General features: G+C 42.0%; 1 protein-coding gene and 1 non-coding gene across 3 annotated transcripts; both read left to right on the forward strand.

Moving 5' to 3' along the window:
* Positions 1-5,953: 5,953 nt before the first annotated feature.
* RPS10 (ribosomal protein S10) lies at positions 5,954-12,294 on the forward strand. Of its 2 annotated transcripts, XM_057699297.1 has the most exons (7): positions 5,959-6,033; positions 6,341-6,493; positions 6,887-7,036; positions 7,266-7,437; positions 9,234-9,311; positions 11,344-11,399; positions 12,205-12,294. In XM_057699297.1, the coding sequence occupies exons 3-7, from the start codon at positions 6,887-6,889 to the stop codon at positions 12,244-12,246; spliced, it is 498 nt and encodes a 165-aa protein (XP_057555280.1). In that variant the 5' UTR covers positions 5,959-6,033; positions 6,341-6,493; the 3' UTR covers positions 12,247-12,294. The 2 variants fall into 2 exon arrangements, with proteins under 2 accessions (XP_057555279.1, XP_057555280.1); XM_057699296.1 differs by lacking the exon at positions 6,341-6,493 and having other exon boundaries at positions 5,954-6,033.
* A 9,070-nt stretch (positions 12,295-21,364) lies between these two features.
* On the forward strand, positions 21,365-21,468 carry LOC130832198 (U6 spliceosomal RNA). Its single transcript, XR_009048270.1, has one exon. It is a non-coding gene; the product is annotated as a U6 spliceosomal RNA (small nuclear RNA).
* Positions 21,469-27,125: the final 5,657 nt, after the last annotated feature.

Genomic DNA, 27,125 nt, shown 5'->3' on the forward strand with positions numbered 1-27,125 from the left:
TCTAAGCCTGTTTTGTTTGTTTGTTTGGTTGGTTTTTGGTTTTGGATTTTATTGTGTATGAGTCTTTAACGTGGGGCAGGTGATAGACCTATATCTCATGCACAATACAGCATAGGAGTAGTAAAAATGGGGTTGGTCTTGATAAAGGTAATCTCTTTAAAATATATATCTGGTCAAATCCTACCTCTTTCCTGAGGCCACCGTGTCTGCACAGGTTCACCATGGTCCCCATGCCCTGGCCACGCTGGCTGCCTCTCAGTTCAAGCCCTCCTCTGCAGCAGGACCTTGCACTGGAATTGTTCTTCCAGGCTTTTCTCAACCCAAGGTCTGGGTCACCACGCCCTGATCCTTTCCTTCATAGCTCCCAGCACATAACAGAGGTATTTGTTGCCTGGCATGGGATCTGAGAGTGTCCCTGCCTCCACTCTTGCCACATCACCTGGCCCTGGGCCAGGTGCCCTGTGCCTCACTGCTGAATGGAATTCAGTGAGCTCAAGGGTGTGCTGTCATCTGAGAAGTCTTTTCTAAGTGTCAGACAGTATTATTATTGGTCCACCTTCCTGAATCAGTTACCGCTAATCTCCTCTGCTCACCATGAGGTTGCTGTTTACTCCTGAAACATTTATTAAGTATTCTAGTCCTGTGTGAGACATCAAACTAACTGCTGGCGAGGACACAGAGAGAAGCAAGGCATGGCCCCTGCCCATGAGAAGGCTCTATCCGTCTGAGGATGAGCTGCGAAGGGCTGTGGGGTCCCTCTGCATCCTCTTCCCACTCCTCTTCTCTAGCTGATCTCAGAGCCTCACAGGGTCTTAGATGATTCCTTGACCTAATCTAAACCAGCTCTCTCCCGCAGGACAAATTCTGAGCTCTTTATCTAAAATCATCCTGGATTTTTTCACCAGTGTGTCTCACAGGCACACATGCCGCAAAATCTAAAACTGAATCCATCTCTCCTAAACAATGTAGTGATACTGATGCCGACCAGGGCCCTGTGGGGCTCCTGGGCGTGGAGGCATTTGTTTGTTTGTTTGTTTGAGTCCCCCATTTCTTTTAGGCAAGACTCCAGCCTCCATGACCTTCCTTGAGTTCCAAAGGCAGATTCGCACAGCTGCTAATCAAGGGAGGAGCAGCCATGAAACCACCTGAGAAGCTCAAGATTAGGAGACCCTAGTGAGGGGGGCACAGTTCTTGAGGCACTAGCCTACCGTGTTCCCCCTTTGCCTGGCAAAGACATAAAGCCACTCTCTTTCTCCTCCATAACTCTGTCTCCATATTTTGATTTGGCATTGGTGCACAGGGAGCCAAGATTTTGGCAACAATACTTCAGGTAAAGAGAAGCATAGCTTATTGAGGAAATGATTCTGAGAAACCAGGTAATGCTTTGGAGGGAAAATTTTTACATCAGAAGACATTCCAGGAGGATGAAAGATTTAAACATAAACAGTTTAGTCATGCAAAGACTTTGAATATTTTTGTAACTGAACTGGGGAGTCCTTGGAGTGATGTAGTTTGATGTTGTAGCAGGATCACTCTATCTGCAGTAAGGGAAGAGACCTGCGAGACTGTATTTCAGTAAACTGCATCCCAGTGCTGCTGCTGGGAAGTGAGCGGTCACCCCTGTGTCTTTCTGCTGGCTGTTTTGCCTCTGATGTTCTGCAACTTCATTATGATATGGTTAGGCGTGGATCTGTTTTTACTTATCCAACTTGGGATTTGATGATCACAGTAAATTTGAAATGTGTTGTCTTCCAAGAATTCTGGAAGATACTGACAGTGTCTCTCTCCCATATTCTCTATCATTTCCTTATGTGACTTCACGTAGACATGTGTTAGACTTTCCCTCTCTATCCTTCACACCTCAAATCCTTTCAACTATCCCATCTCTTTTACTTTTTTCCAATTATATATTTTTTATTTAAAAATTTTAAATTTTATTTATTTACTTATTCCCTTATTTATTTATGGCTGCTTTGGGTCTTAGTTGTGGCTTGGGGATCTTCCGTTGTGGTACATGGGCTTCTCTCTAGTTGTGGCATGCAGGTTCCAGAGTGAGTGGGCTCTGTAGTTGTGGTGCACAGGCTCAGTTATCCCTTAATTCTTAATCACTGGACCACCAGGGAAGTCCCTAAAATTGTTTTTACTGAAGTATAGTTGATTTACAATATTGTGTAAGTTTCGGGTGTACAGCACAGTGATTCAGTTATACATGTATACATATATCCTTGTTCAAATTCCTTTCCTTTATAGATTATTACATAATACTGAGTAGAGTTCCTTGTGCTATACAGTAGGTCCTTGTTGGCTATTTTATACATAGAAGTGTGTATATGTTAATCCCAGCCTCCTAATATATCCCTGCTTGCACCCACCTATCCCATCTCTGGACTACGTTGTGAATGTTTTGGTTTTTTTTCACTTCAATTTTCCTGAAACAGGAGGGAAAGAGGCAAGGCACAGCCTTCGAAAGAATGACATAGCCTGAAGACATGACATAAACTGATTACAACCAAATGGGTCCAAGATGGCAGACAAGTCAACTTCCACTAGACCCTGAGCCTCACTATACACTCACTGAACACATCAGCAAACTAAATGACATGTCCACAGGCGCCATGACAGTTCCAAGGCTGACCAGAAGGATCAAAAAGTGAGTGGTGGCCCAATTTCTGGAAATCCCCACCTCTTCCTGAAATAGCTGGAATAGTCCTCCCACTCATTAGACTATGAAATTACCCACCCCTATAAAAGCTGACAACCCCATACCCTGGTGCCTTTCTCACCTTCTGAGATGGCCCACCCTCTGTTTGTGGAGTGTGTTTCTCTCTAAATAAATCCATTTCTTACCTATCACTTTGTCTCTCACTGAATTCTTTCTGTGATGAGACATCAAGAACCTGAACTTCATTAAGTTCTGAAACAAGGTGTGAGATCCCAGGTGGAAGATCATGGGTTTTGCCTGAGTTCGAGTCCTGGCACGTGGGTTCAAGTCCCAATCTGAGGGCTTCCTAGGTGGCGCAGTGGTTAAGAATTTGCCTGACACGGGTTCGTATCCCAGCTCCAGGAAGATCCCACATGCCACGGAGCAACTAAGCCTGTGTGCCACAACTATTTAGCCTGTGCTTTAGAGCCCATGAACCACAACTATTGAGCCCATGTGTCGCAACTACTGAAGCCCATGCACCTAGAGCCTGTGCTCCACAACAAGAGAAGCCACTGTAATGAGGAGCCCACGCACCACAACAAAGAGTAGCCACCACTCACCACAACTAGAGAAAGCCCGTGTGCAGCAACGAAGACTGCAACACAGCCAATAAATAAATAAATACATTTATATAAAAAAAAGTCCCAATCTGAGGTGCATAGTTTCACTCCCTTTCATGATCTTTCTCTTCAAGTGTGTCAAATCTATCATTTATTTTTTTATGTTTTAAATTTCAATCATTTTAGTTTTCATTCCTAGAAAAGTTATTGTATTCTTTTCCAAAATGTGCTTGACCAGTCCTTAGATTATATTGTTCCTTGTCCATATGTTCAAGATTTTTTAAAAAAATTTCTGTAAACGTGTTACGAATACTTATTTTTTAAATTGTGACAAAATATACACAACATAAAATTTACCATCTTAACCATTTTAAGTGTACAATTCAGTAGTGTTAAGTAATTCACATTGTTATTCACTCAATCTCCAGAATTCTTTCCATCCTGCAAAACTAACAAATATTTTTTTAATTAATTAATTTATTTATTTATTTATTTATTTATTGGCTGTGTTGGGTCTTTGTTGCTGCACTCGGGCTTTCTCTAATTGCAGGGAGTGGGGGCTACTCTTCATTGTGGTGTGCGGGCTTCTCATTTTGGTGGCTTCTCTTTGTTGCGGAGCACAGGCTCTAGGCGCATGGGCTTCAGTAGTTGTGGCACACAGGCTCAATATTTGTGGCTCATGGGCTCTGGAGCAAAGGCTCAACAGTTGTGGCGCATGGCCTTAGTTGCTCCATGGCATGTGGAATCTTCCTGGAGCAGGGATTGAACCTGTATCCCCTGCATTGGCAGGCAGATTCTTAACCACTGCGCCACCTAAGAGGTCCACAAATATTTATTTTTGAACAGTGAAACTGCAAAAATACTTGAAGAAACTATAGGTGAATGTTTATATGATATTGAGATGTGGAGAGACTTTTTTTAAATTTTTTTTTTTTTTAATTTTTTTTTTACAATAAACTGCATATATTTAGGGTGTACAATTTGGTATCCCAATCTCCCAATTCATTCCCTCCCCAACCCTCCCTGCTTTCCCCACTTGGGGTCCATATGTTTGTTCTCTACATCTGTGCCTCTATTTCTGCCTTGCAAACCGGTTGATTTCTACCATTTTTCTATAGTCCACATATATGTGTTAATATACTATATTTGTTTTTCTCTTTCTGACTCACTTCACTCTGTATGACAGTCTCTAGGTCCATCCATGTCTCTACAAATGTCCCAGTTCCATTGCTTTTTACAGCTGAGTAATATTCCATTGTATATATGTACCACATCTTCTTTATCCATTCATCTGTTGATGGACATTTAGGTTGCTTCCATGTCCTGGCTATTGTAAATAGTGCTGCAACGAACACTGGAGTGCATGTGTCTCTCTGAAGTATGGTTTTCTCTGGGTATATGCCCAGTAGTGGGATTTCTGGGTCATTTGGTAGTTCTATTTTTAGTTTTGCAAGGAACCTCCATACTGTTCTCCATAGTGGCTGTATCAATTTACATTCCTACCAGCAGTGCAAGAGGGAGAGACGTTTTAAGCATTGTACCAAAGTCTGAAACCATAAAGATCTGAACACAAAGAAATATGAAAACAAAAAAAGTGAAACTCCTTCAAAATACCATGAAAATTGAGACAAATTAAAAAAACTGGGAGAAATTCCTGAAAAATATGACAAAGGGTTAATAGCTTTAATACATAGAGGATAATTTCAAATCAATAAGAAAAAAACTCAATAGGACAGCAGGTAATGGAAATGAATTTATAAAAGAAGGAACACAAACGCATAAAAGAAAAGAAAAAGAAAAATACTTAACCACAGAAGCAATCAAGGAAAGCAAATCAAAAGAGCAATGAGATTAATATTTATCTATCAGACTGACATAAACGAATATCCAGTGTCAGCAGGGTTAATAATGGGGAAGGGAGGCTTGTTAATAACAGCTGACCAGAATGTAATTGATAATACCTTCCAGAAGTCAATGTGGCATGTGTCAAAAACCTAAAAATATGCGCTTTGTTACTCAACAATTACACTGACAGGACTTTGTCCTAAGGAAAATATTTGCCAAGTGTGCAGATAACCGTGTGGCATCATTAGTTATAAGAGTGAAAAAAAATTTAAATATATCCAGTTACAAAGTGTTGATTAAACTATTCATCAGCGGACTACTACGAAGTCATTATAATTGAAGGTATTAACAAGAAAAGAGATTCATGATGTATTGGTAAATGAAAAAAGAAGCAAGTTTCCAAATATCGTACCACAACATACGTACAAAACATCCCAGTTTTGTTAAAATATATATTTCCTATGCGTTTGGAAGAAAAAATACCAAAATGTTAATAGCGACTCTTTGGTTGATGAGATTCTATTTTTATTCTTTTATTATTGTTATTGCAGTTATTTTTATTTCGTCTGTATGGTCTCTCTTCCCCCCCCCCGCTCAAATAGCATGCATTATTTACATAATAATAAATTACCAAGGGGAAACACAGAAAATAAAGATACAAGGCCTGCCTGAGCATAAACGTGACCATTTATTCATAAAGCACGCAGGCTCAGAAGCCCCCAGCGGCAGTTTCCACGAGCGTACGTCCTCAAGGCGGCCAGGGTTCGCGGCCACCCAGAGCCTCCAGTCTCTCAGGCACCGCCGAGGCCACCCCAAGCAGCGCGTGGGTCCTGACAGGGGGAGGGGCAGGCAGCCCGGAAGAGACGCCGCGCCGCGCATGCCTCTTCCTTTCCAGCTTCGGCCCCGGACGCTGCAGCCGTAGCGGTGAGTTCCTCTGGGGTCCGGGTTCGATCGGGCACCATCCTGGCTCTCTCGCCGCCGTAGTCGCTGCTCCTCCCCGGGGTTGGGGCGGAGGAGGCTCTCTCCAGCTCCCCGCATGTCCATTTCTGAGCAGTGAGAGGGGCCAGGGGCGCACTTTGCGGGGTAGTGGGGCCCTGGCAGGCGAAGATCGACGTCCGGATGGCGGAGGGCGGAGGGCGGAGGAGGGGAGGATGAAGCCCTGGCGTGGCGGGGAAGATCCGGACGATGGTAGGGAGACTGCGACCCTCTTGCACCCTTTTTTTCGGGGCAGAACCGCGCACCCCAAGTTGCCTTCTTGCCTGGCCATGGAGCTCTAGTATGGGAGAAGAGTGGTAGGCTGTGACTACTTCAGCGCTTTGGTTTGGGGTCTGCGGCCTGTCATGAGTCGAGGGCTCTCCTCAGGGTCCTTCCCGCGCACCTGAAGGTACCGCCGCGCCCATATCCGCATTAGGTGCAGTTGCTGATGGTCCCCAAATAGTCCGAGCGTACAGGGCCTGCGCCCCCTTTTATACCTTTGTTGCGAGTGAAAGTATGGAGCGAGTATGTACCTCCATCCTCGTTTTATTTTAACGTTCTGGCAGTTTCTCACCTGAAACGTGTTTTCGAGGGCGGAGGCGGGAACTAGTAACTGTTGGGATTTAGTTCGCGGAGTTTGAATTCCTGTTTCCTGCATGTTTTTCACGGTGTGTTTGAGATTTCAGCCCATTGGATTGTGATGGGGGGAGGGGCGGGCGGGTCTTTGGGGGCGATGACCTGGGTTGCCGGCTCCAGGCCACACTGCTGGAAAGGGCTCTTGATAATTGCTTTCTTCTTGCAGATGTTGATGCCCAAGAAGAACCGGATTGCCATTTATGAACTCCTGTTTAAGGAGGGAGTGATGGTGGCCAAGAAGGATGTCCACATGCCTAAGCACCCGGAGCTGGCAGACAAGAACGTGCCCAATCTTCACGTCATGAAGGCCATGCAGGTAGCCGGGGGGCTGCTGTAGTGGGGTGCAGATGGAGGGATTTTCCACTGGTGTTCAAGGCAAATTCCAAGGAGAGGTCAGGACAGCCAGAGCTGCTTGCTGCCTTAAAGGGCTGTGAGGTAGATACACTGTGAAAACTTGTCTGCTGTGCAGTTGAGCTTCCCATTTGCACTGCCTTTCTAGCTTCAAGCCTCTAGTTATGTCTTAATGGTGGTTTTCTGTCTTACAGTCTCTCAAATCACGAGGCTACGTGAAGGAACAGTTTGCCTGGAGACATTTCTACTGGTACCTAACCAATGAGGGTATCCAATATCTCCGGGATTACCTCCACCTGCCCCCTGAGATCGTGCCTGCCACCCTGCGCCGCAGCCGTCCTGAGACTGGCAGGCCACGGCCCAAAGGTATAGTGCCCACATAATGCCTCCAAGGGTGTCCTCTGAAGTTGTTCTTTCTGAGGGGAGAGGTGAAACTGGGGTTTTTTTTTGTGTGGTGCGTGGAAGCGGTCTTATTAATGCACCATTGGAATCAGCTTTTGAGGGACTTTGGCACGCAAGGCCTAGGTCAAGTCCTAGACCCTTTTTTTTTTTTTTTTTTCCTCTAGACCCTTTAGTGGAACTAGACTCAAGTCTTTGGGCCATCCTGAGAAATGGCATTAAACACAGGTTATTAGTCTGGCTAGATACGTGCATAGAGTATTAAGAAATTTTTGTCATAGAGCGAGGTGCTTATCCCCCCCAAGAAGTCCAGAGCAAAGCTTTTTACCATGTGTGAAATAAATGAAGGAGTTGTCTAGAGTTTCTTGGCAATGGGAGCAGAAATAATCACATCAAGTAGGGGAGAATGGATGTAGGGGGCGGGGGGGAGAGAGGGAGTGTGTGTGTGTGAAAGCAGTGTGAAAAAATAGTGTGGAAGGGGTCTGTGTGTGGGGAGTTACCTTCTGACTGGAGATCATTGCTGGCTCACAGTTGGCATTTGTCAAGACTGTCGTTCCCTTTCCTTAGATACTGAAAAAACTTGTCACCGAAACTTTGTAGGAGGAGCAGTTTGTGAGTTTGATGAAATGAGATGCAGAGATTTCTAAAAACAGATGAACGTCAGACTGTCCAGGTTTCCTGAAAAGAGACTTCATGGAGCTCAGGAATCTGCATTTTTTATGAAAGCTCCCTAGGGGATTCTGGTGATAGGCACAGGATTACATATCTAGAGCAAAGCATCTTGGAATCAATGGGGGCACGGGAGCGGGGGGTGTATGTCAGTGCCATTGATTGTTCTCACATAGATTCCAGTTTTCCACAGGTGGGGCCTGGCATTTGTTTAGCCACTTACTACAGATTTGATCTTATTTCTTTCATTTTAAAAAAAGGTCCATATTCAAATCATGTGAACTCTGTAGATAATTTTCTAGCATAACGAGGTAGAGAGAATACTAAATTAAACTTCCAGTGTTTATGAGACTGTTGTCCCACAGCCTAGTGAGGTCAGAGAAGCCTGAGGATGAACTAGATCAGGGTTTCCCAACCACCGGCCTGTTAGGAACCTGGCTGCACAGCAGGAGGTGAGCGGAGGGCGAGCAAGCGAAGCTTCATCTGCTGTTCCCCATTGTTCCCCATCACTCGCATTACCGTCTGAACCATCCCCCTGCCCCATCCTTGGAAAAATTGTCTTCCACAGAACTGGTCCCTGGTGCCAGAAAGGTTGGGGACTGCTGAACGAGCGGATTCTTGGTAGCCTGTGTATTTATATGCTTACACTGGCGGTGGGCCTTTCAGCTTATGATGCCTCCTTTCCTGTTTGCGCAGGAAGTTTTCCATTTCAGAGATGGGTCAAGTTTAAAATTTAGCTTTTCAAGTGTTCGTAGAAATGGCTGGATTTCGTCATTTGCTAAGTAATAGGAATGTGTGTTTTTATGTTGAAAAATACAGTAAAATGAACCTTTTGCAGGTGTGTGACATTTTAATTAAGATGTGCAAAAAAAAAAAAAAAAAAAAGATGTGCGTTTTCCTAGGTCTTCAAGGAACCAAAATGTCAGGGCGAGTTTCTAGCTGACAGTTCTGGGTGTAGGAGTTCTTGTTCCCATTAACCCATCATAACTAAGTTGTTGCCCAGTGAGAATGGAGAGCATTTCCAATTTTCTTGGCCTGAAGGGGACAGAGTTCCCATGTTGCCTTGTGTTTATGCTGTGGTTTAATTTGTGCAGGTCTGGAGGGAGAGCGACCTGCAAGGCTCACACGAGGGGAAGCCGACAGAGACACCTACAGACGCAGCGCTGTGCCCCGTGAGTAGCAGCATCTGTGTCTGGGTATTGGGGTAGAATCTCGGGATTCTGCCCTGGCTGGGGCTCGGCCCTTGAAGATGCCACAGTAACCAGTAAAGATCCTTGGTTTCATCTCATATCATTGCCAGCTGGAGTTGTTTGTGCTTCTGGCCTTAGTCAGGGATGGGGGTTAGGAGGAAAGCCCCCTGAGCTGGGGACACCGAAGACTTTAGTTGAAGACCTTTAGAGCAAAACTGAAAATTGTCAGGATAACAGCATGCTTTCTTTGTTTTGTGGTTGTGTTCCTGTGTTGTAAGCTGCTTGACTGCAGGGCCCACTCAGATCACCTTTGTTGCTTTTTTATTGCAAAAATAGTGCAAAATCCTGTTTTTAAATAGCAGATGTGTGCATTGATGGGAATAACAGATGTCCATTCAGCAAATATGTACTGAGTGCCTGTGTTATACCAGACACCATTCTTAAGAGCTGGGGGGCTAGTAGCATACATAAGAGACAAAAGGCCCTTCTCTTGTTGAACTTGCATTTTAGTAGTGGGGATGGGTAAATAAAAATAAGTATGTATCGTGTCCATTGTGGGTGCTAGAGGGGAAAATTAAACTTGGGGCGGGGGTGGAAGGTGTTGCAGTTTCCAATTGGATTTGCAGGGAAAGTTCTGTCAAAGTGAGATTGAAGCAAACATCTCCAGATGGCGAGGCTACCTGGGGGAAGAGCATTCCAGGCAAAGGTCCTATGGGGAAGGCACCTGGCTTATCTGAACGGAAGGTAGTGGGAGAGTCAGATGAGGGTGTAGGTCTCATAGCACTGTGGGCCATGGTAGGACTTGAGATTTTGCTCTGGAATAAGATGGGGAGCCATTCAACTTGTTTTAAAGAGACTGTCCTTGCTGCAGAAGCAGTTGATTATGATATAAAGGCAAGGTGTAGAAGGGAATTTTTACCAACTTTTACTGCTCTTACCTCCTACTTATGGTGCCTGATTCTTCAGATATGAGAAGTGAGCAATTGACCTAAACAATTGGATAGTAGTGAGAAAGAATTCCTCCAGCAAACAGGCTCTCAGTTCAGAGAACATTTGTGGTTTCTCTTATTAGAAGTCAAACCACACAGGGAATTGGCCGGAGGGTGTGACAGTTGGTCCCCAAGTTGAGGGAGTAAGCATTTTGTGAAGAGATCAGCATGAGGTGCGGAAATGAGGGAGATACAGTGGGTCTGGTCAAATGTGAGGTGGAGGGGTGTGAGCAGAAAGGAGCCTGTGGTGGGTGTGGTCTGAAGTGGGCCAAAGGGAGGCTCCAGTTTGAATAAGATTTACTAAACTGCGCTCACTGTTAGCCCTGCCACTGCTGCCACCCCGTGCCCCTTAAATGTGAATCATAAAATTTCCTAGTGGTCACACGTAATGCAAATAGAAATGGTTTATGAGAATATTAATTTTTTTTATCCCAGTGTATTTTAAAATGTTATTTTAGTATGTGATTCATACAAACATTAATGAGATATGTTGCATTCTCTAAAGTCTGAGATCTGATGGGTATTTTGCACACATCTCAATTTGGACTAGGGGCTGCCGTATAGGACAGAGCAGCACTAGATCTTTCATGTTTGCCACTTTCTCTTGGTCATAGTAAGGTTGCTTTTTGCTTCTTTGGGCCCTTTACCTCTCAGTTCTCCCTTCGCTGAGCTCCCTCTGTGAGCTAGGCGTTGGTCTGAAGCATGGAAGTAACTTAGTGATGGGAAGTGCTAGATAGGAAGGGCACATAATTCAGACTTTGTGGTCAAGGCAGCCTTCCTGGAGGAGGCAATAATTTAGGCTGCGAGGTCTGTAAGGTAACTTAAGACTGCCCCAGGAGAGGGATGGGGCAGAGGTGGCTCAGAAGATGTTTCCCCACTGCAGGGTGTAATTTACTTGTACTTCATGGTACCTTTGCTGGGGTATCTTTGCTGACATGGTTTTTCTTGCAAGATTGGGTTGTCTGCCCTTGTTCCATAGTGGATCAGATCATATGATGAATCTAAATCTGTGTTTCTCATTCCAGCTGGTGCCGACAAGAAAGCCGAGGCTGGGGCTGGGTCAGCAACCGAATTCCAGTTTGTAAGTATCCCCTTTTTGCTCTTCATAAGCAGTCACTGTTCTGTTCTCAGCCCTTTGGATCTGCACGTCCAGGGATGCAGTGTAATGGGGTGGGTCCCACCCGGGTGGGTCCCACCCCTCTTCCCAACCCTCTTCCCAACCCTCTTCCCAACCCTCTTCCTAACCCTCTTCCCAACCACAGATTCCAAATAGGTTCTTATGTTGAGACTCAGTATGCGAACTTCTGTAAGGATATAAATTACTGAAACAAGTCTCACAGGTCAGTGCTACATGAGGCATGGTGGTATTTTCTAGTTCATTAATGGCCATCGTAGCCTCCCTGGATTAGTTTCATGAACCAAAATGAGGTTGAGAGCTGAACACTGGAGATTGAGCAGGCTCTAATCCCTCTGTGTCTGTTTGCTCATCTGTAAAATAGTAGCTGTCTCAAGATAGTTGTGAGATTACTTAATCCAAGTTAAGTGTTCAGCCCGGGGATGGTGTATCCCTGTTGGGACAGCGGTCGTGGGCAACTCTTCACAGGACATGATTGTTCTCTAAGGTCTCCTTTGTGAGGAGGTGTGTATGGCAGACACAGGATAATGTCCTGTTGCTAGGTGCTTCCGTGTGTGTATATATGGGGATTCTTGAGTGGGTGTCCACATTCCCAGTTTACAGGGAGGAAACAGGCCTAGGAGGTGAATGTGGCCCCAGAGCCTGCGCGAGGGCTGGGTTCTGAGCCCTTACATTTGGGGGCCTCTCCAGTGGAGATGAGGCCTGCCGCCCAGCGTACCACTAATGCTGCTGTCCTTTGTTTCTCTTGCAGAGAGGCGGATTTGGTCGTGGACGTGGTCAGCCACCTCAGTAAAGTTTGAAGAGGTTGTTGTGTGGTGAATAAACCTGTAGGTGAATCTTGCGTGCCCTGGTTTGTTTGCATTATGTAGCCTGGACAGGAATGGTTTAAGGATCAAAGTGTTAAGTGGGACAGGATCGGATTGGTTCTGGGAGTTGTCCTTATCCAGGGTGACATCATTTGTTGCTATTAGAGCTGCAGTACTTGGCTTTGACCTGGGCCCTCTTTGTTCCAGTGTATGCCTCCCTGTAGGATCCTGTCCAGTGTGGTTACTGTTCTGGGAGGTGGTTGGAACGCTGGGCATCTTCACCAGACCAAGCATGCTGGCCTAGCTCTTTGTGCTGGGAAAGTTTCTGTTATGCTGGTCTTGGAATTACTGATCCTCAAAGCTCAGGGTTTGCAAGAATCAGGGAGAAAACATTCCACAAAAACATCCTAAAGGGACTGCCCAGCCATCTAAAGCCTCCCCTCACCCCAGGAATAGTAGACAACTGGTGATCTTGCTAATCCCAGGGCTCCTTGAGAACGGGAAATCCGTTGTCCCATTTTCATGGAGTTTTTCAGTGGTGACCCAGCATATGACATGGGTAAATGGACAAGAACAGTGTGTTGAGTTTTCTCTTGGTGGGGCCAAGTGCCATCTTTCAAGTACCCAGAGGGGTTTGATGGGACCATTTCTGTGGTCCTGCACTGCAAACACCATCTGTCTGGAAGTGGGCCTTGAAGGTAGAGCCCAGTAAGAGCCCAGGGGCACAAGCCTGCAGGCAGGTTTGCTGGGTGAGGTACCAACTTTGACTTGCAGATCAAACCAGGACTGATGGTTGCAGTAAATCTGCCCTTTCTGCACAGGGGTCAAAGCTTTTGAGGTAGCAACTCTGGTTTAAGCAGCAGGCCCACCAACGTAAAGAAAGCCAGCAAGACTGATAACTAATAGAAGTGGCTGTTCTAAAGGGGTATGGGGACTTGGGAATCATTAGTGGGGCACTATGAGCCAAACATTGTATTGAGAGGGAGGGTAATTAGCCTCGTGAAACTAATAACATAAAAATCCTAGACTGCACAGGTGATTTTGTGCTGGTAACCACCTATTTCAGTCCTGACGAGCAGTTGTAATTTAGACCACAAGGTGGCAGCTGACAGCAACCCTGAATGTGCACTTACACTTAGTCCTGGGAAGGTGAGCTTTGTATTCTGAACCACCACTGAGTGGAAGCTTGCTTTGGCATAAAGATGTAGTGTTGGGGGAAGCTGTTTTAGTCTTGGCTGCCTTGCCAAAGATTGCTTTTTATCCAGTTTTTCTGCTGGCTCAAGTGATGTCAAGTGGTTTACCCGTGTTCGCACGCCTTGTGATTGTTTAACCTGGATTCTACTATGAAATGTTAGCTCTTAGCTTTACTGTTTCCCAACAAGGCCAGCAAGTGAGCAGGTGGGTTTCTCTATAGCCTTGGTGATTTTCTGGCCCTAAAATGTCACTTTTTCATCTTTGTCAGCCCTTTCCCTCGTGATTTAAATTAGTTCCAGAATGTGTTCTTCAAGATCACCCATGGACTCTGGGAAAACCCAGAGAATCTATAAGGTAGAGTCAGAGCCTATGGATAAAAATACACAGATGGAGGTGGTTCTGGCTGCCTGCCAGCCCCCCACTGTCCCCCTATCTTGGTAAATTGAATGGCCCTGCCAATCATTGATTAGCTGCTTGGGGGTCAATGCTGATGAATGCTCTGGGAAACAAGATTTGAAATTTGCCTTCAAGGACCTCACTTTCCAGTTAGGAAAGCAAAACCAGAGGTCTACATTGAGTCCATAATGCCATATACTATGTAAGTGGTAAATCATTAGTCTGGACTGAAAGGAAGTGCAGGGCAGGGGCAGTGAATGAAGGCTGAAGTGACCCAGAGGTGGGTGTGCGGAGCAGGGGAGGGGTGAGACCAGTCAGGGCATCTTGAAGAGGTTTGATTAGAAAACAAATGTCAGGTGGTGTCAGGTTATGACTCAGGGGTCAGAAATTAAGGTGGTGGTGTTTTTTTTAAATAAGATTAGGAAAAACAAATGTTTCATATTACAAGTGCCTGAGAAGGTCACTTGGGGTAGGTAGAGTACGAGGAGCAGAGAGAGACCCCTTGAGCACCTGCGTGGGCACATCCATCACTGGGTGAAAGCTTTGGAGAAGTTTTGGCCAATCTTCCAGGGTTGATTTTGAGGCCCATGAAAACCTGGCATCTGCCCACCAGCCCCTTATATGACTCCCCAGCTAATCCCCACCGCCACTACCACCAAAACAGGCTCCAAAGGCTCTTTTATGAGATTTTGGAAGCTGACAGCTGAAGGTACATTTTCCTGATATGGACTTCCCTGTATAGACACAAATCCCCTTTTCCTGAAAAATACAGTCCTCTTACAGGGAGTGCCAAATAACAGTTTTAAGTCTCTTGGTGAGGCCAAGTGCCATCTTATAAGTACCCTGGTTCTTTAGAAGACCAGACTTTAGTTTGATTAATTTAATAGACCTTTGAGAAGCAGCTACCATATGCCGGTGTTCGGTGCAGGAAGACAAAGATGTTTTTGAGAAGGATACATCCTCTAGCCCTGAAGACCTGAGGGCCCATTTGAACCTTCCCTCCACGAGTGCCTGACCTGGGCCTCCAGCAGCGCAGTGTGGGTCCTAGGAATTCCCTGTCCCTACCCTTGTCTCCAGAAACCAGGCCTACTAAGTGAGAACTAAAAGACAAGAAACACACCCGTGCCCAGACTCTTCTCCAAGCTTTGGGAATGCAGCCTGTAGTAGATACACAGCAATGCAGGGTCATGGGCTCCTACCATATCTGCTTTAATGCCTAGCCTCAGAATGGATTTATCAGTTCTTAGACCTGGGAGAAAGCAATCTTGCTGATAGCACTAACTAGGGCAATAGTTTCAAAGTCCACAGTTGAAGCAGACCTGGTTTGATCTGTCCTGGGAGCAGGTTTGCTCAAGTTTTCAATGAATGTAAAAGCACTCTTGGCTCTCAGAGGCTGGATGAGTGACTGAGATGAGAGATGGCCTTTTGCAAGGTTGGGCTTTCAAGACAGACTCAGGATATTATGGAGGGAAGCTGGTGGTTTGCTGGCAAGTAGGTGACTAGACTGGATATGGGGACAGGAGTGTAAGACATCCTCCTGCCCTGGCCCTCTCTCCTCCACCTTGCCTTGTGCTGCCATGAACTTCCCCAGAACCAGTGCAATGCCCTCCTAAGAGGTCCTCTGCCTCTAGCTTTGCCCTGATTTCAACTACTCTCCCCGCCTCAGCCATAATAGTTTTTTGGAAACACGTGTGAACAAGCTACTCCTCATCTTAAAATCCTTCCAACGTTCCATGTTGCCTTCTAGAGTCTTCTAAAATCTAGATGAATGCTAGGCTCTGTGCATGGCCTAACAGTTTGATCTGCCTACCAAAGCAAGGCTGCAAATTCCAGAATCCAGCTGCACTGATACCCTTTCTCAGCTTCAGGCTTCTTGCATGTGATGTTCCACGTGTGGGAAAACTCTCCCACCCCCACCCACTTGGGGCTCTTGTTCATTCTTCAGATTAAATATCTCCTCTGAGAAGCTTTTCCTGACAGAACCCACCCTACTGCAAAGTCTGGCTAAGGGTTCCTCCCGTGTGTGCCCAGGGCATCTCAGCTCTCACAGGCTATGTGGGAACTGCTCGGACTCTAGTTCATTTTCTTTCTGACACTGAGCCTCACTCTGGGGGCCTAGCTCAGAGCCTCATACGTAGTAGCCCCTTTATTTTTGTCTTTTTTTTTTTTTTTAACTTTTTATTATTTTATATTGGAATATAGTTGATTAACAATGTTGTGATAGTTTCAGGTGTACAGCAAAGTGATTCAATTATACATTTTCCCATTTAGATTGTTACATAACATTGAGCAGAGTTCCCTGTGCTATACAGTAGGTCCTTTGTAATTGTTTGCTGTGTGAATGGTGTCCTGGAAGGAGTTGTCTCTGAGAAGCCATCCCCTTCTGTAGAGAGAACACTAGTGGGGGGAAAGAAATCTCTGCGGGAGCCTAAATTGGGAATGGGAAGGTGACTGTGACACGTCCTGACGGTGGAGGTTCTGCCGGAGTTGGGGAGGCAGACCTAGAAACATACACCAAGTGGTAAGTGGCCGAGTGGCTGTGGTTGGAATTTAACTGGTGGCTTCTGGGGACGAGGGAAGCAAACATTATCAAGAGGAAGGCCTCCCATAGTGGGCCATCGTGACCTTCTGAGCTGAATTTACAGTTTGAACTAAAATAGGGTGAGGCTGTCCCCATCGATGTCCCACAAAGTAATTGGAGAAGCAACCTGGGGCTCCCTTCCCCAAGTCTAGGAGTTTGTATTATTTTTATTATTTTTATTCTTTTTTTTCTTTTTATTAATTTTTATTGGAGTATGGTTGCTTTACGATGTTGTGTTAGCCTCCACTGCACAACAGAATGAATCAGCCATATACATACACATGTCCCCTCCCTTTTGGACTTCCCTCCCATTTAGGTCACCACAGTGCATTAGGTAGAGTTCCTTGTGCTGTACAGTATGTTCCCATCAGTTGTATCCTTATTCTTTTTTTTTTTTTTTTTTAGCTTTCTTGAGGTATAATTGATATGTAATAAAGTACATATACAGGCGTACATCAGAGATATTGCAGGTTCAGTTCCAGGCCACTGCAATAAAGTGAATGTTGCAATAAAATGAGTCACATGAATTTTTTGGTTTCCCAGTGCATATGCAAGTTATGATATGCTATTAAGTGTGCAATAGAATTGTCTAAAAAACAATGTACATATCTTAATTTAAAAACGCTTTATTGCTAAAAATTGCTAACAGTCATCTGAGCCTTCGGTGAGTTGTGGTAACATCAAAGATATTGATCACAGATCACCATAACAAATAATAGTGGAAAAGTTTGAAATATTGCAAGAATTGACAAAATGTGATAGAGACATGAAGTGAGCAAATGCTGTTGGAAACATGGCACTGATAGACTTGCTTTATGCAGGGTTGCCACAAACCTTCAATTTGTAAAAAATGCAGTATCTGAAACACTGTAAAATGAGATGTGCCTACATTTAGAGTGTACAGTCTGATAAATTTTGACATCTGTAAGCCCATGAAATCAAGATAATGATTGGTAATCCCTCACCCCATCCCCAGGCTTTCTGTCTGATCTGCTTTCTGTCAGTATAGGTTAGTTTACACTTTCTAGAGTTTTATAAAAATGGAATTATACAGTATGCACCCTTTTATAGGGTGGCTTCTTAGCAACATTTTTTGAGATTTATCAAAGTCATTGCATGTATCAAGTTCCTTTTTGTTGCTAAGTAGTATTCCATTGTATGGATATAGCACAATTTTCAGTCCATTACCCATTAGTGGGCATTTGGGTTATTTCCAGTTTGGGGCTATTGTGGTTAATGCCACTATGAACATCCATGCTCATTTGTGTGGACATATATTTTCACTTCTCTTGGGTATATACTTAGGAATGGAGTTGCTGGGTCATATAGGAATTCTGTAACATTTTGAGGAATGGCCAGATTGTTTTCCAAAGGGGCAGCACCATTTTACATTTCCTACCAGCAGCATGTGAGTTTCAATTGCTTTCATCTTCACTTATACTTAATCTGTTCAGTCTGTTTTAGCCATTCTAATAGGTGTGAGAGTTGGGCTTCTCTCCTATAGATTGATAGTGAGCCAATTAACAATGTAAAGGGAAGGATTGACACAGCCAGGGATGCTGGATGCTTGGCGGATACTTTGAATCCTCACTGCAGGAAACTGTAGACTGAATCTGGGTCTGTGCAGTGACCACACTGGGGCACTGAGTGGTCATGGGTAAACCACTCAGTCAATAGTGACCACAATACACATTCAGCCTGCTAACGGGAAAGGGAGGGGGGGAAATCCATCATTTGATTGCTCAGTTTTAGAAAGGGGAACTAGGACAGAATGAGGGCATTAAGGGGGGAGAAATGAAAGGAATTGTTTAAAAAGTTACAGCCCATAGAAAGCCTGGAGCCCATTTCTATTAAAAGTGCTTTATTGGAAGCCCGTGATAAATGCATGGCACAAATCCAAAAGAACAGCCACTTGAAAAATAAGCCCTGCATGGTTTACTGACATATCAAAGAGGCCATTGTGAGGAGAAGGGCATCTTTAAAAAAAATAAATATTAAATAGGAGAGGATACCCAAGCTGAGGGAATAAAGAGACCTCAAAATGGAGCAAAACTTGTAAAAGCCACAAATCAAATGGCGTTAAAAAATTCTGAAGAGTACCAGGAAGAAATGTCAAAGTAAATTGTTCTAGTTTACTTAAGTGCATGAGAAGCAGGAGGTCAGTTTGAGAATCTAGGGTCATCAGTTTATTAATGTGCAAAGAGTGTACGGGGGAGGGGAGGGAGGGATGAACAGTCAAATGACTCGGATATCTTGGCCTCCACCACAGAGATATCCCCTTCTGTTAAAATAAACAATTTATTATGGAAAATTTCAAACATAAGATAAACATAAGAGTGTAATAAAATACCATATACCAACCACTGGGCTTCAACAGTTATCAACATTCTGCCACTCTTGTTATGTCAATCCCTATACCTACTCCCCTCTTACCCCTAACTTGAATATTTTTTTTCTCAGATTTATTGAGGTATAATTTTCATGCAGTAAAATTTACCCATTCTAAGGAATGAAATTGGAACATTTGTAGAGACATGGATGGACCTAGAGACTGTCATACAGAGTGAAGTGAGTTAGAGAAAAATATTGTATATTAGCACATATATGCGGAATACAGAAAAATGGTACAAATCAACCGGTTTGCAAAGCAGAAATAGAGACACAGATGTAGAGAGCAGACATGGACACCAAGTGGGGAAAGCAGGGGTGGGGGTGGGGGAGGTGGTTGGGGGGAATGAATAGGGAGATTGGGATTGCCATATATACATTACTAATAAAAAAATATCAAGTCATACACTTTAAATATATGCAGTTTATTGTATGTCAATTGTATCTCAATAAAAGATCTTAAAGGAATTTACCCATTTTAGGAATACAGTTCAGAATTTTGGTAAACATAGGTGTGTAACCACTGCCACAGCAAAGCTATGGAGCCTTTCCATTACCCTAAAACTGTCCCCCATTCTGCCCCTGTGTGGTCAGAACTCTGACAACCAGTGTTCTTAGTTTCCATAATTTTGCCTTTTCCAGAATATCAGAAAACTGGAACCACAGGGACTTTCCTGGTGGTTCAGTGGCTAAGACTCCGTGCTCCCAATGCAGGGCGAACTGGGTTTGATCCCTGGTCAGGGAACTAGATCCCACATGCATGCCACAACTAAGAGTTCACATGCCACAATGAAAGATCCTGCATGCCACAACTAAGACCTGACACAGCCTAAATTAATTAATTAATAAAAGAAAACTGGAACCATACAGCATGTCCTCTTTTGTGTCTGACTTCTTTTGCTCAGCATATGGTTTTGAGATTTATCCATGATGTTGCCTGTGTAAGTAGTTTATTCCTTTCTGTTGCTGAGTAGCATTCCACTGTGTGGATGTACTACAGTTTGTTTATTCATTTTGATTTTCTTTATATAGGCATTTGGGGTCCAACTGACATTGTAATATACAAATCCTAACTCCACCCTTTTGACAAATGGATATGACCATGTAACTCACTTGCCTGAGGAAGAGAAAAGCAGCCCCTGACATCCAGGAACTGACCTGACCCTTAAAGCTAGGCCTTGGCATGTTGGGAATTGGACTGGTGCTCACAGTGAGGTCATGTCACTCTGCTGTTGGTTATAAACAATGTCATCAAACATCAGCATCAGACAAGGTGACTTTGTGACTCAAAGTCAAAAAACTTTATAATCTTGTCTAAGTGCAGACAAGAACAAGGTCACTGCGCAAACCAAAATTATAAAACATGCCCCTCTCCCAGCTGATATGAGGGACTGCTTCTCTACCAGTTATGGCTTTAGCCATGTTCATTCCTCCCTCCTTCCAGGAAAGATTTTTTAAGATAACCCAATCATAGAGTTACCCTGCTTCCTCACAGCATCCAATCCAGGACAAAGCCCTGTTTCCTTAAAACCTCCCCCAAATCTCCTAAGTCATTTTTAACACCCTTCTGAGATGCTGTATGCTTCTCCATGCTATGTGTTCTTCATCATTGTAAGGAGCAAAAATCCCAACTTCAACTACAGGTATATGCTTGGTATTTGCCTGGAGGGCACTGACACCCCTATCAAGATGCAGTACATTTTACTTTCCATAAAATTCTCTTCCTGGTTAATACACCCCCCCCATCACAAATGGACATTTGTTTGTTTGGTTATTATGAATAAAGCACTGTGAGCATTTTGTATGAGTCCTTTTGTGGACATGTTTTCATTTTTGCTAGGTGTATTAGTCTCCTATTGCTGCTATAACAAATACACACACTTTTAGTGGCCTAAAACAACACAAATTTATTATCTTACTGTTCTAGGGGTCAGAAGTCCTAAATGGTCCACAGGGCTGTATTCCTGTGGCTGCTTTGGGGAGAATCTGTTTTCTTTCCTTCTCCAGGTTCTGGAAGCTACCTGTATTCTATGACCCCTTATAGAATCTTAAAGCCAGCTCTTTAAATCTCTCTCCCTCTCACCTCTACTTCTGTCATCACATCTTTTCCCTCTGTCTCTGACTCTCCTGTCTTCCTCTTTCCTTATGATTACATTGGGCCCACCCAGATAATGCAGGTTAATATCCCCATCTCAAGATCCTTAACTTAATCACATCTGCAAAGTCCCCTCTTCTGTGTAAGGTAATGTATTCATAGGTTCTGAGGATTACAAAGTGGACATGACTTTGATTGGGATTGCTTTGAATATACAGATCAATTTGGGGAGAATTAACTTCTTAACACTCTCAAGTCTTTCAGTCCGTTAACATGGTATATCTCTCCATTCATTTAGATTTTCTTCAATCTCTCTCAACAATGTTTTGTAATTTTTAGTGCAAAATCTTTTGTTAAATTTATTCCTGTGTTCTTATGGTATTTTAAATGGAATTGTTTTATTTAATTTTATTTTCTAATTGTTTTCACCTAGGATATTAAAAATCATTGAGCACTCGCTTCAGCAGCACATATACTAAAATTGGAATGATACAAAGATTAGCATAGCCCCTGTGCAAGGATGACATGCAAATCTGTGAAGCGTTCCATAGTTTTAAATATTTAAATTAATGTATGTAAATGACTAATAAAATGTGAAAAAAAGTAAAAAAAAAAAGTAAAAAGCATTGATTTTTAGCTTTTTAATTAAAACATAATGAATATACAATAAAATGCACAGATTTTAGATATTCAGTTCAATGAGTTTTGGCAATTGCATACTCCTGCCTAAAACAGGATTTAAGACATTTTTATCCCCCCAGGATTTTTTTTTTTTCCCCTTTTCTAGCCAGTTCCTTCCCCAGTGCTTGTACAACCACTATCAGATTTCTACCACCACAGATTACTTTGTTCTGTATTTAGATTTTACAGAAATGGATTTATACAATATATACTTTTAAAATGAGTAGCTGTTTCACTTATAATGTTTTTGGAATTTGTCCGTATTGTTGCATGTATCAGTAATTCATTTTATTGTTGAATAGTATTCCATTGCACAGATATACCATTATTTACCTATTTACCTTTTGACGTTTGGGCTTCTTCCAGTTTGGGGTTATAATGAATAAGGCTGCCATAAACATTCTTGTGTAAGTTTTTTTTTTTTTAATTAATTTATTTATTGGCTGTGTTGGGTCTTCATTGCTGCTGCACAGGCTTTCTCTGGTTGCAGAGAGTGGAGGCTACTCTTCCTTGCAGTGCACAGGCTTCTCATTGCTGTGGCTTCTCTTGTTGCGGAGCACCGGCTCTAGGCGTGTGGGCTTCAGTAGTTGCAGCACGGAGGCTCAGTAGTGGCTCATGGGCTGTAAAGCACAGGCTTAGTAGTTATGGTGCATAGGCTTAGTTGCTCTGTGGCATGTGGGATCTTCCCGAACCAGGGCTGGAACCCATGTCCCGTGCATTGGCAGGAGGATTCTTAACCACTCAACCACCAGGGAAGTCCCTCTTGTGCAAGTTTTTGTGAACATTTGTCTTAACTTCTGTTGGGTAAATGCCTAGGAGTGGAATTGCTGGGTCATAGGTTAGATCTAACTTAATAAGAATTTTCCAAAAGGTTCTTCATAGTGGTGTTTCATTGTACAGCCAGCACACGACCATTGTATCAGAGTTTCAGTTGCCCTACATCATAGTCAAAATTTGCTATTGTACGTCTTTTTGATTTTATTCATTCTAATGAGTTTGACTGTATTTCATTGTAGTTTTAATTTACAGTTATCTAATAACAATGATCTTAAACACTTTCTTATGTGATCGTTGGGCATTTTTGTCATTTTGTGAAGCGTCTGTTCAATTATATTTTCCATTTTAAAAATTGGGGTGTTTGTTGTTTTATTGTTGATTTCTGTAAATATAAAAATATGTCTTGGATACCAGTCCAAGTTTTTAATATATGATGTCTTGTCTATTAATTTTATTAATGATGTCCTTTGACATGCAGAAGTTTTAAATTTTGATGATGTATAATTTTAAAATTTTCTTTTATAGTTATTGCTTTATTAACCCATCTACCTTTTAAGTCATGAAGATATGTTTTCCACAAAAGTCTTTATGGTTTTAATTTATGTTAATGTCTTTGATTCATCTTGAATTAATCTTTGTAATCTTTGTGTATGGTGTAAGGTAGGAGTCATGGTTCATTTTTTTCTGTATGGATATCCATTTATTCCAGCACCATTTGTTTAAAAGTCTGTTCTTTCTCCATTAGATTGCTCTGGTATCTTTGTTGAATATCAAATAATCATGTAAGTGTGGGTCTATTTCTGGGTTCTCTATTCTATTCCATTGAGCTATTAGTCTGTCTTTGTACCATTATTGAACTGTCCTAATTACTGTCATTTTACAGTAAATATTGAAATTAGGTAATATATTGATAAATCCTTTAACTGTTCTTTTTCAAGAGTTTTTTTGGGGGGCTATTATATATCCTTTTCATTTTAGAATCTTTCTGCCTACTTCTTCCAAATCACCTGATGACATTTTTATAGGGATTGTGTTGAATCTATTTATCAATTTAGGGAGAATGGACTCTTCAATGTTGAGTCTCCTAATCCGTGAACATGGTATATCTCTCCATTTATTTCATCTTCTTTAATTTCTCTCAGCAATATTTTGTAGTTTTCAGGATATAGGTCTTACAAAATTTTTGTTAGATTTATACCCAGGTAATTGACATTTTTTGATGCTATTATAAATGATATTTTGTTTTATATCTCATTTTCCAATTGTTTATTGCTAGTTATACAAATATACCTGATTTTTATGTTTTGATTTCCATTCCCTTCACCTTGCTAATTTCACTTATTAATGTTAGTATTTGGGGTGTAGCTATCTCTGGATTTTCTTTTTTTTTTTATGAATTTATTTATTTATTGGCTGCATTTGGTCTTCATTGCTGCACACGGGCTTTCTCTAGTTGTGGTGAGCGGGGGCTACTCTTCATTGTGATGCATGGGCTCCTCACTTCAGTGGCTTCTTTTGTTGTGGAGCATGGGCTCTAGGTGCATGGGCTTCAGTAGTTGCGGCACATGAGCTCAATAGTTGTGGCACATGGGCTTAATAATTGTGGCTTATGGGCTCTTGAGTGCAGGCTCAATAGTTGTGGCACACAGGCTTAGTTGCTCCACGGCATGTGGGATCTTCCTGGAGCAGGGATCGAACCCATGTCCCCTGCATTGGCAGGTGGATTCTTAGCCACTGCACCACCTAGGAAGTCCCTATCTCTGGATTTTCTACACACACAATCATTTTGTCTATGAATAGTGATAGTTTTACTTCCTTTTTAATCTTATGCCTTTTCATGTCTTATTTCACTAGCTAATATATATTAGCAGTGGTGGGAGTGGATAGTCTTGCCTTGTTCCTGATGTTGGTGAGGAAGCATTTATTGTTTCACCATTAGACACTAGCTGTTGTTCATAGATGTCTTTTATCAGGTTGAAAGAGTTCACTCCTATTTCTAGTTTGCTGAGTTTTTATTATGAAGGAAAAATTTTAGTAAAGCTTTTTAAAAAAAATCTTTATTTTTATTTATTTTTTGTTATGTTGGGTCTTCATTGCTGCATGTGGGCTTTCTCTAGTTACGGAGAGTGGAGGCTACTCTTTGTTGCGGTGTGCAGGCTTCTCATTGCAGTGGCTTCTCTTGTTGTGGAGCACGGGCTCTAGGTACACGGGCTTCAGTGGGCTTCAGTAGTTGCAGCACACAGGCACAGTTGTGGCTTACAGGCTCTAGAGCACAGGCTCGGTAGTTGTGGTGCATAGGCTTGGTTGCTCTGAGGCATGTGGGATCTTCCTGGACCAGGGATCAAATCCATGTCTCCTGCATTGGCAGGCAGATTCTTAACCACTGTGCCACCAGGGAAGTCCTCTTACTTTTTAATCAAATAGTTTCCCTGGATGAAGATGATCATAAAGTTTTTCTCTTTTAGTCTGTTCATGAGGTTTATTTCACTGTTTGATTTTTGTAAAGTTAAGGTAACCTTGTATTCTTGTATTAAACTTCTTTGGTCATGATATATTTCATTGTATATATAGCCATATCCTCTTTACTGATATTTTGTTCAGGATTTTGTGTATGTGTGTCTATATTCATGAGGAATGTAGGTCTGTAACTCTTTTTTTCTTGTAATGTCTTTATTAGATTTTGGTATCAGGCTTATATTGGCCTCATAATAGAAATGGGGAAGTAGTCTTTCCTCCTTTATTTTCTGAAAAAGTTTGAGTAGGATTTGTATTACTTTTCACTTGGGTATTTGATAGATTTTACCAATGATACCAATCTGGCACTGGAGTTTTCTTTGTAGATAGGATTTTTTTTTTTTAAATAGACTTTTTATTTTAGAATAGTTTTAGATCTGTGGTAAAGTTGTGAAGATAATAGAATTTTATGTGCTCCACATTCAGTTTCCCTTATTGTTGACATCTTACATTAATATGGTACATTTGTCACAACCAATATGAGTATATTATTATTACCTAAAGTTGTGAGAAGGTTTTTAACAAATTCAATTTGTTGAATAGATAAGGCTATTCCAATTATCTATTTTGTTATTTTTGGCGAATTTTTTTCTAATTGTTTTTCTAAATTGTCTGTTTCATCCGAAGTTGTTGAATTTATTGGTGTAAAGTTTTTCATATTTCCTTATTATTTTTTTGATGTCTGTAGGATCTGTGACATCCTCTTTTTCATTGCTGTTAATTGGTAATTTGTTTTTCCTCTCTTTTTTCCTTAATTAGTCTTGATCATGATTTACAAATTTTATTAATCTTTTCAAAGAGCCAACTTATGACTTTGTTAATTTTCTCTATTGTTTGTTTTCTACTTCATTGATTTCATCTCATTATTAATTTCTTTCTTCTACTTAATTTGGGTGTAATTTACTTATTTTTTTTCTAGCTTTTTAAATTGGAACTTAGATAATTGATTTTAAGTCTTTCTTCCTTTCTGATATAAACACTTAAACCTGTATATTTCCTTCTAAGTAGTGCTTTAGTTGAACCCCACAAATGTTGACATCATTTAATTAGAAATATTTTATAATTTCCTTTGTGATTTTCTCTTTGTTTCATGGGTTATTTGGAAATAGATTGTTTAATTTACAATTATTTGGGAATTTTCTAGCTATTTTATTGTTGTTCTTTTCTAATTTAAGTTCTTTTTTTCCTAGAACACATTATATAAGACTTCAGTCTTTTAAAACTTATTGAGGCTTGTATTATGACCAAACCTATGGTCCATCTTGATGAATGTTCCATGTATACTTTATTTTATAATTGAAGTATAGTTGATCCATGTATATGTTAAATAAATGTGTATTCTATACTTATTGGGTGTAGTGCTCTATAAATATCAATTAGGTCAAGATGGTTGATAGCATTGTTCAGATCTTTGATATTCCTCCTGCTTTTTTATTGAATTGTCCTATCATTTACTGAGAGAGGGGTAAAACAATCTCCACCTAAGATTGTGGATTTATGTATTTCTCCCTTTAGTTCTGTTTTTACTTCATGTATTTTGAAGCTGTTATTAGGTGCTTACATGTGTGTAATTGTTAAGTTTTTTTGTTGTTTGTTTTTTGCCACGTAGCATGTAGGAACTCATTTCCCCAAGCAGGGATTGAACCTGTGCCCCCTGCAGTAGAAGGGCAGATCCCTAATCATTTGACAGCCAAGGAAGTCCCAGTTCTTAGGTTTTCTTGAAATGTCTCTCATCTCTGATAGTATTCCATTTCTGAAGCAGACAGGAAAAAAATCCTGGTCAGGTGAGACGGGCTAGAACCACATAGAGGTAAATATAGTGATATCAAAGTAGATGGAGGCATGGGCCAAAACTTGTGACTAGCCCCATGGAAGGGATGAGTAAGCATGTTTGATTTCCTAGCTCTATTAAAAAATTTCCCCTCAGGTCTGCTGTGGAACTTGAAATATATTAGAGGTTTACCCTACAGGACTTTTGGAAAACTGAATATTTTTACTAGGATGACATATTTGTTAGGATTAATTTATTAAAATCTATTACTACCCATTATCACCTAAGGAATTATCTCCTTCCCCTCTGTTAAGTATACTGTCTAGGATGTATGGGCAATGAATGAATGAGTTACAGGTCAGGTAACTTTTATGAAAGGTGTGGTAGGCAGCTTCTTATATGGCCCCCAATGATCCTTGCCTCCTGACATTCGTGCCTTTGTTGTACCCCCTCCACATTGAGTCAGGCT

This window comes from Hippopotamus amphibius, chromosome 11, assembly GCF_030028045.1.
Source record: "Hippopotamus amphibius kiboko isolate mHipAmp2 chromosome 11, mHipAmp2.hap2, whole genome shotgun sequence".
Classification (NCBI taxonomy): domain Eukaryota; kingdom Metazoa; phylum Chordata; class Mammalia; order Artiodactyla; family Hippopotamidae; genus Hippopotamus; species Hippopotamus amphibius.